Raw genomic sequence first — 15,826 nt, forward strand, 5'->3', positions numbered from 1 at the left:
AGGCAGTGTGTTGTGTCCTTGAGCAAGGCACTTAATCACACATTGCTCTGCGACGACACCGGTGCCAAGCTGTATCGGCCTTAGTGCCCTTCCCTTGGACAACATCGGTGGTGTGGAGAGGGGAGACTTGCAGCATGGGCAACTGCCGGTCTTCCATACAACCTTGCCCAGGCCTGCGCCCTGGAAACCTTCCAAGGCGCAAATCCATGGTTTCACAAGACTAACAGATGCCTGAAAAAAAAAAGTCATTTGCACAGGACTATATGTTTATTCCCGTCCGTAGATGCTGCCTGACCTGCTGAGTTCCTCCAGTATCTTGTGTGTTACTTTCAATTTAAGTCTTTCTTCTAGTACATTAAAGTTTTGACCCTCACATCCTACCTTGCTGTGGCCCTCCAACCTTACTGGCTGCCAGCACTGCATCCTCGCTGTAACTAAAAGCTCAAACCGTTAAGTAAATTTCATTATCAAAGTACATATCTGTCACCACATACGACCCCGAGATTTTCCTGTGGGCATAGTCAGCAAATTCTTAGAATAGTAATTATAACAAAATCAATGAAAGATCAACCAGAGTGCAGAAGACAACAAACTGTGCAAATTCAAATATAAATAAATAGCAATAAATAACGAGAACATGAGATAAAGAGTCCTTAAAGTGACATCATTGGCCGTGGGAACATCTCAATGGATGGACAAGTGAGTGTGGTTATCCCCTTTTGTTCAGGAACCTGATGTTTGAGGGGTAGTAACTGTTCCTGAACCTGGTGGTGTGGGTCCTGAGGCTCCTGTACCTTCTACCTGATGGTTGAGGGGTGATAACTGTTCCTGAACCTGGTGGTGTGGGTCCTGAGGCCCCTGTACCTTCTACCTGATGGTTGAGGGGTAATAACTGTTCCTGATCCTGGTGGTGTGGGTTCTGAGGCTCCTGTACCTTCTACCTGATGGTTGAGGGGTAATAACTGTTCCTGATCCTGGTGGTGTGGGTTCTGAGGCTCCTGTACCTTCTACCTGATGGATGAGGGGGTAATAACTGTTCCTGAACTTGGTGGTGGAAGTTCTGAGGTTCCTGTACCTTTTACCTGATGGCAGCGGCGAGAAGAGAGCATGGCCTGGGTCGGGGGGGATCTCTGATGCTTTCCTACCACAGCGTTCCTTGTAGATGTGCTCAATGGCCGGGCGTGTTTTACCCGTGATGTCCTGGGCCGAACCCATTACCCTTCTGTTGGATTTTCTGTTCGAGGGCATTGGTGTTTCCATACCAGGCCGTGATGCAGCCAGTCAATACACTCTCTATCACACGTCGATAGCAGTTTGTCACAGTTTTCTCAGTAGCTGTAACACTTTATTCTGCATTCTGTTATCGTTTTTTCCCTTGCCCTCTTTCCATGTACCAATGAGATGAAACGGTCTGTATGGACGGCGTGCGAAATGAGGTTTTCTGTACATTGGGGCACATCGTAGTAACGAGCCGATAAATCAGTTCCCTCGGTCATCTGCACCTTTCTGTGATCTCTGCATCCCAGGAATTCTCCCTTCTCCCTGTTCAGATTCCCATCAGTGACAGGTGTCCGAAGTCTGAACTCCCACCTCCTCTACAACTCCCTCCAAAAGCAGCCCTTCCCGCCTGGACTCTGGTCACCTGACCTCACGTCACATGATGTGGTCACCTGACCTCACACCACATGACAGGGCACTGAGAGGGTGCGCCACTCTCCCACAGCTCCAGTTTTATCCCCCCTGGTTCAGTCCCTTCCCACCTACGTCTGCGACACTTCACACATTCTTGATCTTTTCAACGATCATCTTATTTTCACTATGGATGTCCAGTCCCTATACACCTCCATCCCCCACCAGGAAGGCCTCAAAGCTCTCCATTTCTTTCTGGACACCAGACCCAACCAGCCTAGTGGAACTTGACCTCACACTTAATAATTTCTCCTTTGGCTCCTCCCAGTTCCTTCAAACAAAAAGGGTAGCTATGGGCACCCACATGGGTCCCAGCAATGCCAGCCTGTTTGTTAACTACGTGGAACAGTCTATGTTCCAAGCCTACACTGGCGACCGTCCCACACTTTTCCTACACTACATTGACGACTGCATTGGTGCTGCTTCCTGCACCCGTGCTGAACTCGTCGATTTCATCCACTTTGCCACCAACTTCCATCCTGCCCTCAAATTCACCTGGTCCGTTTCCGTCACCTCCCTCACCGTTCTCAATCTCACTGTCTCTATCTCCAGAGACAGCTTATCTATTATAAACCGACGGACTCTCACAGCTACCTAGACTATACCTCGTCCCACCCTGCCACATGTAAAAACACCATCCCTTTCTCTCAATTCCTCCGTCTCCACCGCATCTGCTCTCAGGATGAGGCTTTTCATTCCAGAATGAAGGAGATGTCCTCCTTCTTCAAAGAAAGGGGCCTCCCTTCCTCCACCATCAACGCTGTCCTCAACCACATCTCTTCCATTTTATGTATGTCTGACCTCAACCCAGCCTTCCACCACCCCACCAGGGATAGGGTTCCTCTTGTCCTCACTTACCACCCCACCAGCCTCCACATCCAGCACATAATTCTCCGAAACCTCCACCATCTACAAAGGGATCCCACCACCAAGCATATCTTTCCCTCCCACTCTCCCTTTCGGCAGGAATTGCCCCCTACGTGACTCCCTTGTCCCCTCGTCCCTCCCCACTGATCTCCCTCCTGGCACTAATCCTTGCAAGCGGAACAAGTGCTACACCTGCCCCTACACCTCCTCCCTCACCAACATTCAGGGCCACAAACAGTCCTTCCAGGTGAGGCGACACTTCACCGGTGAGTCTGTTGGAGTCATATACTGTGTCCGGTGCTCCCGGTGTGGCCTCCTGTATATCGGTGAGACCGGAAGCAGATTGGGAGACCACCTCGCCGAGCACCTACGCTCCATCTGCCAGAAAAAGCGAGATCTCCTGGTGGCCACCCACTCCAGTTCTACTTCCCATCCCCATTTTGACATGTCAGACCACGGCCTCCTCTACTGCCCTGATGAGGCCACACTCAGGGTGGAGGAGCAACACCTTATATTCCATCTGGGTAGCCTCCATTCCAATGGCATGAACATTGATTTCTCAAACTTCCGGTAATGCCCCCCCTTCACCATTTCCCATCCCTCACCTTATCTCCTTACCTGCTCATCACCTCCCACTGGTGCTCCTCCCGCTTCCCTTTCTTCCATGGCCTTCTGTCCTCTCCTATCAGATTCCTCCTTCTCCAGCCCTTTATCTCTTTCGCCAATCAATTCCAAGCTCTTTACTTCACCCTCTCCCCCTCTCCTGGTTTCACCAATCACCTACCACCTTGTACTTCTTTCCCCCCTCCCCCCTCCTCCTTACCCTGAATTCTCATCTCTTTTCCCATTCCTGAGGTAAATACACTTGCTGTAATTCTCAGTTTTGTATTATTATGTATTGCAATGTCCTCCGAGAGGACCACGACCTCATCGTAGGATTTGGAGGCTTGCGGGCCGCAATGATCCAGAGAGCAATGTCGGCTGGAGTCAGGGCTTTGGCCCTTGGTAGGGTCACCCATGCCAAACAGGTCAAAGGGTAGAGGTCAGACTGAGAGTGGTCCACCAGTCCTCCAGGTTCAGGGCTAACAACCCTGATTGGTCAAACAAAATTGTTCTAGAAACAGCAATGAAGAATCCTTCTACATCAGAGTGTGACAGTATTCCTGAGTCTCCACCCGGGACTTGCATGACTGACAGTGCTGAAAACCGAGAGGAAGCTCCTGACACGATGAAGGAGGCCCCGAACACCGCCAGAGATTTCATCGCTGCCTTAAATGCCAGCGTCTTAATGGCCAGTAGGTAAGTTGAGCCGTAAAACAGCAGCTTTCACGGCTTTTATCAGTGATATTAAACCTGGTTCCGATTCCAGGCTTGTGTTGACATTGACTGTTATACAGACATCATATCAAGGGCAGAGTTGGCAATAAACTTCCCTCAGTGCTGAGGAGATTAACCCGCTTTTTAAGACCACCCTAATAGTCACCCTGGGAGATACTGAAAAACCGTGTTCCTTACGACTGCAGAGAATTCTGTCACAGACAGTCCCAAGCCCGGCTGCGAAAGGAAGAGAGTTGGGCATTGGGCTCGCAGCCCGGAGCTGGGAGGGGAAGGATCTTTGCTTAGAAGTCCTGCGGCGAAAGCCACAGCTCCCTGGAAGCCGACGGGGGCAATCGACCCTCTACCATCCCGGACCATCGCCATCGGAAACGGATGGGACACCATCACCAGGCCGGCGCTAATGTGGAATCTCCCGGGAAAGTGGGGGCGGGGACGGCCAAAGAGCACCTGATGATGCGGCCAACAAGACGAAGGGCCACCCCTGGGGACAAGGTGAAAGACCGGCCCAGGATGGAGGACTCGGGACAGCGGCCTATGAACAACCAACAACGGCAAGACAAGAACCACCACAAACACTTCAAATGTTGTAAATTTAATCTGGTAGTTGCTGCGGGAGGCATCTTTAAGTTTTGTCGTATGTACAAGGTCTATTTGTTATCAAGACGCCATTACAGTCCGGGGCGTCGGAGTTCAACTCTGGCATGATCTGTTCGGGAGTTTGTACGTTCTCCCCGTGACTGCGTGGGTTTCCTCCTACAGTCCAAAAATGTACCAGTTAGTAGGTTAATTGATCATTGTAAATTATCCCGTATGTAGGTTAGGTCAAATTAGGAGGGTTGGTGGGTCGCAGGGACCAGTATCTCAATAAATTATGTACAAGACATTGAATTAAATAACAGTTATATTAAGCTGTGGGTTCAGAAATTATGAGGCGGGAAGATGGTAAAGCTAACTGGCCTCACTGCCCCTCGTGGGAGCGAAAGTCTTCCGAAGAGGCTCGATGCTTGCCGAGGGGGCGGCTTCGTTGGCTCCTTGAGGGGTCAAACTGCCCCCTAACAGGGCAGGGCTTTGCCGAGAGTCTCCGCGCCAGCGTGTTGTCAGTCCAAACACGCCCCCCCCCCACCGAGAGGAGGAGAAGGCAGATCAGCGGCTGAATATCAAGCTGGCGAGGGGAGACTGTTGCAGTCGAATAGTCCATGGCGGTCAGAACTGCACCCTTATCGTCTACCTGTCTTTCTCTGTCGCTGTTCCACTTTACTCTGCATTCTGTTACCGTTTGACCCCGTTCTACCCCAGTGCACCGTGCAGTGATCTGATCCGCACAGACAGTGAGCCGGGGCTTTCAGATCAGTGGATGTGGAAGCTTTAGAGAGGAGATTCTCCGGGATGCTGCCTGGATTAGAGAGCAGGTCTTATCGGCTGGCCGAGCTGGTGCTTTTCTCTTTGGAGCGAAGGAGGATGAGAGGTGACTTGATAGAGGTGGACAAGATGATAAAGAGTGAACAGCCAGAGACTTTAACCCCAGGGCAGAAAGGGGGGCATAACTTTAAGGAGCTTGGGGGGGGGGGTAGGCCAGAGGCAGTTGTTTTTAATATTGAGAAATCTTAGTGCGTGGAACACCCTGCCGGGAGTGGTGGTAGAGTCAGATACATCAGGGAGAGACTCTTAGAGAGATGTATGGGTGATAGAAAAATGGAGGATGATATGGGAGGGGAGGGTTAGATTGATCTTAGAAGTGGTTAAGGGGTTGGCACAACATCGTGGGCCGGAGGGCCTGTATGTCCTACCTCAATACAAGTGACGACTGTAAACGGATTCCAGTCCTGGAGAGGACGGGGGGGGGTGCAGGAAGAGGTGGAAATACGAAGCTGCTGGCCCCTGAGGGATTGTAAAGACCCTCCCGTGCAGCAGGGAGGCGGGTTCCACGATGCTTGCCCTCTACCTGACCAGGGGTTGGAGCCCCGCTGGCACTCAGTGCGGTAGCATAGAGCTCCAGTGACCCAGGTTCAATTTCTATGCTCCCTTCGTGACTGCTTGGGTTTCCCCCTGGGTGCTCCAGTTCTCTCCCACCTTCCAAAGATGGATGGACCAGTGTAAATATGCGGCGTGGGTTCGCTAGGCTGTACGGGGTCTCTCAGGCCATCCCCCCCCCTCCGCCCAACACATCTCAGCCTGCACATCCGGCGCAGCTCATTCCACGCTGGTCACCTGCAGCCTATTTGAACCCCAGTTCTCATCCACAGTCCATGTTCACTCATCCAGCGGGCCGGCCTCACCCAGTCGCTCCTAGCCTTCACTCTCGCTGCCTGGAGTTTATCTCGTTGCCCGCCCTGATCCGTTTCAGTCCCCTCTCGCTTCGTGGCTCGTCATCATTAAAGTTTACGGCCTCCTCTATATTCCCTGACAATAACAACCAGTGGAGTGGCTGGTCGGATTTCTCGGTGGTTAGACAGTTGAGGGCTGTTGGGCTGCGGCCAAGTCTCTCTGTTCTTTTCCCTTCCGCCCCGACCCTCGAGACCTCCTACTCGGAGGAGAGGATCTCGCACCTGGATCCCGGCTCCTGAACCAGGTCGGCCACCTCGGGCGGCAAGTCCTTCTTCTGCTCCATAACCTCGAGGATGTCGTCCAGTATCGAGGGCCCGAGGTCCAACTGTAGGGAGAGGAGGGAGACGGCGTGGGGGAGCAAGGCCTCCGCCCGGGCCGCCGGGACCTTCTTGCTGATGCGGTTCTCCCCCGAGGTCTCCGCCCGGCCCGCCGGCTCCTTCTCCCGGCTCTCACTGTCTTTGCTGTCCAGGTGGAGCCTGGGTGGTTTAGGGGGAGCCCGGGGTCCCCCGAGGGCCGGCAAGGAGACGGCGTTCTGCAGCAGGGGCGACAGGGGGAGGTGATCGCCTTCGCGGAGGCTGGCCGTCCTGCCCAGTTCGGCGGACGAGGAGGGCGGGGGCCGGGGCCGGAGATCGCTCAGCCGCCCGGGCAGCAGGTGCAGTTTCCCCTCGAGGAAGGAGAGGTCGCCGAAGACGTCGTCCGCCCCTCGGCTCCCGATGTGGATGGTGTGCCTGAAGTCCCCCAGGGGCGGGCTGATCATCTCCGAGCTCAGGGCCTCGCGGGGTTTCTTCTTGCCCCTGTAGCTGCCCCACTTCAAGGGGACGGGAGGCTTGGCCGACATTCCCTCCCCAGAGGCTGTCAGCTCTCTCCCCCCGGAGATCTCAGCAGACACGGGGGCGGGGATTCGCTCTCCGGGTTCCCGAATGGTTCCCTTCTCCCGGTCCTCGCCGGCGCCCGAGTCTGTGGGGAAAACGGACAGAGTTAACGGGGAGTCCTGAGGAAAGGCTGTCCGTCTCCCAGGCAGCGAGGAGGGAGCGCCGCCGGAAGGGGTGGTGAGGGAACGCCGTGCCGCGAGAGAGGAGTTGGTGAGGGAGCACTTTTACGCCAACGCGACCGTGTTGAAAAAGCGTCAAGCCGAGGGAGAGGTGGATTTGAGAGACCCAGGCGCGGTGCGGAACGAGATGCTTCCTCAACACCCCATCCCACGGTGCGACGCTCCCTCAGCGCCGCGCCTTTCCCACAAACGTCCGAAACTTTATTCAAAGACAAACGAAGGGTTACAATACAAATAATGAATTCAAATTAAAATGGAGATAATACTACTCAGGTCTCGGGGGAGGGGGAGGGAGGAACCATTCCCGGAAATCCCCCACTGTATTCATAATGGTGCACGCTCCCTCTCCCAAAGACACCGGCACGAATTGAGCCCCGGAAGAGGGGTAGGCAGACCACAAATGGCCATGTTGGCCAGGCTAGCTGCAAGTCTACCAGGAGACACCCTCCCCCCCTTCCCCGCATAAACCAGGAGCGCGGGGCCGAAGTGCGGCCGGAACCTGAGCAGCCGCCCGTTCAGATACTCAGCCTCTCCCACTCCACGTGAACTTGGTACACGGACACCTGCTGTAACACCCTCCACTCCGGGTCGCTCACTGGGGACCTCCCTCACCCCCTGACGGCGTGACCGGAGGGCAGGAAGTGAAAAGTGTGCGAGAACGGGAACCAAACTCGAGAGAAAATCAGCAGTTGCAGGAAATCCAAAACAACACACACACACACACACACACACAGCTGGAGGAGCTCATCCATGGAGAAACAGTCGGCGCGTCACAGAGCGGAGGGAGGGCCGCGCGATGGAAGGGTGCGGGTGGACCCGCGAGGCGGCATTTGCTATGTGGTGCCGGGGTTTGGGGTCCCAAGGGCACCTCCAACTCCAGCAGCTCCGCCTTCCCACAGCGTGGCGCTCCCTCAGCACCGCCCCTGTCCACAGCGTGGCGCTCCCTCAGCACCGCCCCGTCCACAGAGTGGCGCTCCCTCAGCACCGCCCCTGTCCACAGCGTGGCTTTCCCTCAGCACCGCCCACTTCCTACAGCGTGGCGCTCCCTCAGCATCGCCCACTTCCCACAGCGTGGCGCTCCCTCAGCATCGCCCACTTCCCACAGCGTGGCGCTCCCTCAGTACCGCCTACTTCCCACAGTGTGGCGCTCCCTCAGGACCGCCCTTGTCCACAGAGTGGCGCTTCCTCAGTATCGCCCACTTCCCACAGCGTGGCGCTCCCTCAGTACAGCCCACTTCCCACAGCGTGGCGCTCCCTCAGTACCGCCCACTTCCCGCAGCGCGGCGCTCCCTCAGGACCGCCCTTGTCCACAGAGTGGCGCTCCCTCAGTACCGCCCAGTTCCCACAGCGTGGCGCTCCCTCAGTACCGCCTACTTCCCACAGTGTGGCGCTCCCTCAGGACTGCCCTTGTCCACAGAGTGGCGCTCCCTCAGTACCGCCCAGTTCCCACAGCGTGGCGCTCCCTCAGTACCGCCTACTTCCCACAGCGTGGCGCTCCCTCAGTACCGCTCCTCCGCAGCGCGGCGCTCCCTCAGTACCGCTCCTCCGCAGCGCGCGCGCTCACATAGTGTCCGCTCTCACAAGCGCGGGAATCGCCGCCCGCTGCCACAACGATCAACTTTTAATCGGATACCCGGACATTTACCTCCGTCTATTATACCGAAAATTAACGGTCTCTTTGCAAATCCGCCGACTCACAATGACTCGACTGATTTGGGACTTTCGAAGACTTAAGGGTTAATTTAAAAACTAAGAACAGGAAGGGAAACTGTACCCCGAGGTGCACGATCTCTGAACGGAGCACTCGTTACTCGCGCAGCTGTGATACTGTGTCGGTGAACTCTCTTGGATTGGGGCCACATTAGGGGGCAGTGCCCGATCTGGCACAGGGCAGTGTGTGTGTGTGGGGGGCTCCAACATTAATCTGACCCGGTGAGACTGTCACACAATGGAATGCAAACAGCGTGAGTCACCGACTGTAAAGTGTGTGTACACGCACGCAGGAGTCCTTCTGGTACTGCGGAGATCGACGAGACAGATAGAGAGAGAGAGAGGGAGACAGAGAGAGAGACAGAGACAGACAGAGATAGAGAGAGAGAGAGACAGAGACAGACAGAGAGAGACGGAGATAGAGAGAGAGAGAGAGAGAGAGAGAGAGAGAGAGAGAGACAGACAGAGAGAGACAGACAGAGAGAGACGGAGATAGAGAGAGAGAGAGAGAGACTGTGAGAGAGAGACAGACAGAGAGAGACAGAGAGAGACGGAGATAGAGAGAGAGAGAGACTGTGTGTGAGAGAGAGAGACTGTGAGAGGCAGAGAGAGATTGTGTGTGTGTGAGAGAGACTGAGTGAGACAGATTGTTCGTGAGAGTGTGTGCGTGTTGTGAGAGAGACTGTATGTGTGTGAGAGACAGAGAGTGTGTGTTTGGGAGAGTGAGGGTGAAAGAGATACTGTGTGAGAGAGACTGTGTGAGAGAGATTGTGTGTATGTGTGTGTGTGTGTGTGCGCGCGTGTGTGAGAGAGTGACTGTGTGAGAGGGAGAGGGACTGTGTGTAAGAGAGATTGTGTGTGTGTGTGAGTGAGAGAGAGATTGGGTATGTGAGAGAGAGACTGTGAGATTGTGTGTGAGAGAGATTGTGTATGTGTGAGAGAGACTGTGAGATTGTGTGTGAGAGAGACTGTGTGAGAGAGATTGTGTGTGTGAGAGACTGTGAGCGAGAGTGTGTGTGTGTGAGAGAGACTGTGTGTGAGAGACTGTGTGTGTGAGAGAGAGACTGTGAGAGGCAGAGAGATTGTGAGTAAGAGACAGATTCTCTGAGGCCAGTGACCGTCGGACCCAGGCCCCCCGAGCTGTGAGACAGTGGAATGTGTTCATTCCGGAAGCTTGCCACATCTCCAATATCTGCAGGACATCGGAATCTGCCCGACGTCGGGAGCATCTGCGCTCCTCGCTGCCCTCAGTCAAGCAGCCAGCATTAATCAGAGACCCCACCCACCCCAGACATTCCCTCTCCTCTCCTCGTTATGACCCTTGCACCTTATAGTCTGCCTACACTTCGCCTTCTCTATAACACTTTATCCTGCATTCCAGCGCCTTCCCCTTGTCTAACTCACTGTGATGAAATGATCTGGTTGGCGGGCTTGCAAAACAAAGGTTTTCACTGTACCTCTGTACACGTGACAATAATAATGACTAATTAAGGAACTGCTGTAAGTGGCTGCAAGTTTGTCCGAGGCTGAATTAAAGGTGGTGATGAACCAGCAGACAGGAGGGAGGTTGCAAATCTGTCTGAGCGGTGTCATTACAACAACCTCTCGCTCAATGTCAGCAAGACCAGGGAGCTTCAGGAAGGGTGAGACGAGGGAACACGAATCCATCCTCATAGAGGGATCAGAAGTGGAAAGAGTGAGCGATTTCAAGTTCCTGGGTGTTAACATCTCTGAGGATCTGACCTGGACCCAACATACCGACGCGGCTACGAAGAAGGCAGGAGAGCGACTATACTTCGTTAGGACTTCGAGGAGATTTGCTTTGTGACCTGAAACTCTCAAAAACTTCTACAGATGTGCAATGGGGAGCATTCTGACTGGCTGCCTCACCGTCCACTGCACAGGGCCGAAAGAAGCTACGGAAAGCTCTTAAATTAGTCAGCTCCGTCACGGGCACCGGCCTCCGTAGTATCCAGGACATCTTCAAGGAGCGATGCCTCAGAAAGGCGGCGTCCATCATTAAGGACCCCCATCACCCGGGACGTGCCCTCTTCTCACTGCTACCATCAGGGGGGAGGTACAGGAGCCTGAAGACACACACTCGACGATTCAGGAACAGCTTCTTCCCCTCTGCCATCCAATTTTTAAATGGATATTGAAAGCATGAAAACAAACTCTCTTTTTAAAAAATATTATTTCTGTTTTTGCACTATTTTTAATTTAACTATTTAATATGCATATATATATACTTACTGTGATTGATTTACTTTCTTTTCTATATTATTATCATGTATTGCATCGTACTGCTGCTGTTAACAAATTTCATGACATAGGTCACTGCTAGTAAACCTGATTCTGATTCTCGACTGCAAGAGCCTCAGGTCCCACACCACCAGGTTCAGGAACAGTTATCACCCCTCAACCATCAGGTAGAAGGTACAGGAGCCTCAGGACCCACACCACCAGGTTCAGGAACAGTTATCACCCCTCAACCATCAGGATCCTGAACCAGAGGGGATAACTTCACTCACCCCAACACTGGACTGTTCCCACGACCTACGAACTCACTTTCAAGAACTCTTCATCTCATGTTCTCGATTTTTATTTATTTACTATTATTTCTTTCTTTCTGAACTTGCACAGTTCGTTGACTTCTGCACTCTGATTGAGCACCCGAGTTGGCGCGGCCTTACATTGATTCTGTTATGGTTATTTTATTGAGTATGCCCGCAAGAAAACGAACCTCAGGATAATAAATTGACTTTGAACTTCTGTGTACTGGAAATGACATTAAACAATCTTTCATCTTGAAGAAGATGAGATCAGATCCTTTATCTCCAGACTCTGATGTAGAGGGTGGGGCTGCGGGGACTGTGTGTTTAAGGGGGTGGAGGGGGGGGAGGGCGCGTAAGATTCAGGTTTTACAGATACATCCTCTCCGGATGCATCCCGGCTCGGCTCAGGAACCGCTCTGCCGGTGACCGCGAGAAACCGCGGGGAGTCGTGGACACAGTTCAGCACATCACGGAAACCAGCCTCCCCTCCGTGGACTCTGTCTACACTCCTCACTGCCTCAGTAAAGCAGCCAGTGTAATCAAACACCCCCGGCCCCCCCTCCCGATATACTTCCTCCTCCCTCTCCCATCGGACAGAAGATAAAAAAGGCCTGAAAGCTCGTCCTACTAGGCTCAGGGACAGATTCTACCCCGCTGTTATAAGACCTGAACGGTCCCTTTGTATGTTAAGACGGATTCGCGGCCTCAGAATCTACCTTGCACCTTATTATCTGCCTGTGCTGCACTTTCTCTGTAACTGTAGCACTCTATTCTGCACTCTGTTACTGCTTTTCCCTTGACCCACCTCCATGTACTGATGAGGTGAAATATTCTGCAGGCGAGCAAAGTTTCGCACTGAACCTCGCTACCTGTCGGAACTGGTTGATTGTTGTCATAATAAGATCATAATGAGGTCAATTGCGAGGTCTAGCGTCAATCTTATTGTTCAAGAGGTCGGTTCAATAGTCTTGCCCCTTATTGTCACCTTGCAGTGCACTTTCTCTGTGGCTGTGACGCTCTATTCTGCTTGCTGTTCATGCTTTCTCCTTGGTTCCTTAATGTTGTCAGAGCTGGGGGAGGACAAGCTCCCGCTAGCTGTTAAATGCTCCCAGTGGTGGACACCTCAAACAGCCTCTGACAACCAAGCCCAGCTCCTGGCCTTCACGTGTGGCTTAGCTACTAAGCCCGGCGGAACCGTTTCTACTGACAGGAGAAGGGGCGAAGGCCAGTTACTGGCGCCTTAAAGCCAATCGCTTTCGGGCAGATGGGTCTCGTCAGCCGTGGTTAGCAGCTCATCTAGGAGAAGGAAGACTCTGATCTTAAATCTCCGCTGCCTTGTGGCTGCACCCACTCATGGGGAAGGCTTTGGGAGTGAACCCTGAGGGAAAAATCCGGAGCTGGAGTCCCTCTGTTGAGTTCAACGCCGACTGGCAACCTGCAACACTGCCGGTGCCAAACTTTTACGGTCTCTGCCGTTCCTTTGGGTTCATCTGATGCGTGGAGAGGGGGAGCCTGTTACATGGGCTCTCCATATCATACTGCCCTGGCTTGCATGTCTAGACAGCTGCGACACAATATCCATGGTTGACCCTGACCAACGGAGGCCTCTCAGATTGTCTTGCCTTGTTCTACCTCAATGCACTGTCCGAAAAGTTTGCAAGACAAGCTTCTGGCTGCATCTTGGTGCATGGGACGACAATAAACCAATTTACAATTTAGCGTTGAGGCCGGGTTGGTGTCATAAAAAACACAGGCAAGATACAGGAGTTGGCCACAGCCCCACAAACCTGCCCTCAAGTATGGCACCAAAGACTCTGGTACAGATGTACCGTGGAGAGCATTCCGACTGGCTGCATCACCGTCTGGTACAGGATCAGAAAAAGCTGCAGAGAGTTGTAAACTCAGCCAGCTCCACCATGGCCACCAGCCTCCCCAGCAGCGAGCACATCTTCAAGAGGCAGATTCCATCATTAAGGACCCCCATCACCCAGGACATGCCCTCTTCTCATTGCTACCATCAGGGGGGAGGTACAGGAACCTGAAGACACACACTCAACATTTTAGGAATAACTTCTTCCCTTCCACCTTCATATGTCGGACTGGTCCACGAACTCATGTCGTGGCTATCCCTCGAGGTCGAGGACGATGGCCTTCGTCCTGAAGAAGTGGCCCACAGAGTGAAGACACCTGTGCGTGTATTTGTTTGACGTGTACTTGATGTTGCACTCCAAGAAGCACACGATATTTCACAAATCAACCAACTGATTCCAACAGCATGGAAACCACGACGATTGGAGCTGATGGATTTGTTGCAGCCTTCATCCGCCTTCACAGCCATTGAGTTCGAAGTAACTTCGTCCACCTGTTCCACCGTTGAGATCTTGGTTGGATTGTTCTTTGTCAGGGACCTCAGCCTCGACCTTACTGCCATGGGTGACCCTACCAGGAGCATAGATCCAGATGGCATCGCCCTCGGGATCACAGGACCACACAAGCTTCTCCACTGCAACAAGGTGACAATCCATGAACTCGTGTACACTACTTCTGTAACTTGCTCTCTGTCTGCACTAGTTATTTATCCCTTATTATGACTTATAGTTTTTTTAAAATGTACTACAACACACTGCTGCTACAGAACAACAAATTTCATGACCCGTGTCAGTGATAGTAATCTGAATCTGATTCTAAACTCCATCATGGGCACCAGCTTCCCCGCCACCCCCCCCCCCATATTGAGGACAAAGGCAGCATCAGTGATACTAAACCGCGGCTTGCTCGAAGCTATTACAGCTGGGAGCATCGGAGTTCAGAGTTCAATTCCGGCGTGCTCTGCAAGCAAGTTCCTTTCCCGTGTGCCCCTGGGTTTCCTCTGGGTGCTCCGGTTTCCTCCCGCAGTCCGAAGTTAGTCGGTTAATTGGTCATTGCTAATTGCCCTGTGATTAGGCGAGGGTTAAATCGGTGGACTGCTGGGAGGATCATTGGGCTGGAAGGGCCTGCTGGAAGATGCAGTCATCGGAAGTGTTGTGTATACAATGAACCAAAATCAGTGCAGACACCTAGTGCAGATAATGGACAGTCTTCATACAATGCTATCGACAATTGCATCCTCCAAACCTTCATTCTCATTGTAACATTCAGGATGATTGTCAATACCTCTAAATTCTTCATAGTTCCTAACTTGTTGAAGCAGTGAAATAGTTTCATTTTCACTCCCATCCGTTTCTGGCATCTCCAAGCCCGAATGCTTGAAACTGCTCTGAATTGTCTTACTGCTCATTCCTCGGCCACTGTAACTGACAAAACAAATCACTGCTTTTTTGAACAGAAACACCTGCAACTGACACTATTTTAAACCTGCTCACTCTAAGCACGATGCAGTGTCTAATGGCCATACATGTGACTGACGCGAGTTAGAAGGTGTTCGGAAAGAGTCTCCAATTAAAGCGGTGTAGTGACTCAAATAAATGAAGGGAACTCCAGCTAGTTTTTCAATTTGTTTTTGTTCTTTAAGAGTTGTCCCAAATAAGCAGCTGCCCCGAATAACCAATAGCCCAATTAATCAGAATCTGCTCTATATACTGCAGAGAGAGAGAGAGAGAGAGACAGGTAGATATACATATAAACACATACACTCGGTGGCCACTGTATTAGGTACACCTGCTCGTTAATGCAGCTATATAATCAGCCAATCGTGTGGCAGCATCTCAATGCATAAAAGCACGCAGCCATGGTCAAGAGGTTCAGCTGTTCAGACCAACCATCAAAACAGGGAAGAAATGGGATCTAGGTGACTTTGACCATGGAAACATCAACAGAAACTCCAGGGTCCTCATCCCTGGGAAAGGAAGGATCTTTGTCCAGAGCAGGAGTTCCCGACCTGGGGTCCACGGATGCCTCGGTTAATGGCAGGGGTCCATGGCATGTAAAAAGTTTGGGAACCCAAGAAGATGGGCTGCATCTGGGGACAAACTGAAAGACTGGCCCAGGATAAAGGACTCTGGTGAGCTGCTATCGGCAGTCCATGAAGGGAACGAGCTGCCAGTGGAAGTGGTGGGTGTGGGATCGATTGCAACATTTAACACTCAACGCGGACACTCTTATCAAACAGACTCAGCAGAGGTTGTATTTCCTATGTCAACTCAGGAAGTACAACCTGCCTCAGGAGCTGCTGATTCGATTCTATTCAGGAATAATCCAGTCTGTTCTCTGTTCATCCATCACTGTCTGGTTTGGATCAGCTACCAAACAAGACAAGAAACGACTCCAAAGAACCGTCAGGGCTGCGGAAAGG

General features: G+C 52.5%; 1 protein-coding gene across 11 annotated transcripts in view; it reads right to left on the bottom strand.

Annotated features, from left to right (window-relative positions):
* Nucleotides 1-4,486: 4,486 nt before the first annotated feature.
* Nucleotides 4,487-15,826, bottom strand: part of LOC134339819 (cdc42 effector protein 2-like) — a 48,543-nt gene continuing 37,203 nt past the window's right edge. For 8 of the 11 annotated variants that reach the window (XM_063036641.1, XM_063036646.1, XM_063036643.1 and 5 more), the window contains one exon: nucleotides 4,487-7,176. In XM_063036641.1, the coding sequence (XP_062892711.1) occupies nucleotides 6,416-7,176 (761 nt within the window). In that variant the 3' untranslated portion in view covers nucleotides 4,487-6,415. Of the gene's footprint in view, nucleotides 7,177-7,833; nucleotides 8,312-8,915; nucleotides 8,936-9,044; nucleotides 9,148-15,826 lie in introns of those variants that run through there. The other 3 variants (XM_063036642.1, XM_063036652.1, XM_063036649.1) reach the window with 3 other exon arrangements.

The sequence above is a fragment of the Mobula hypostoma genome, chromosome 30 (genome assembly GCF_963921235.1).
Source record: "Mobula hypostoma chromosome 30, sMobHyp1.1, whole genome shotgun sequence".
NCBI lineage: Eukaryota > Metazoa > Chordata > Chondrichthyes > Myliobatiformes > Myliobatidae > Mobula > Mobula hypostoma.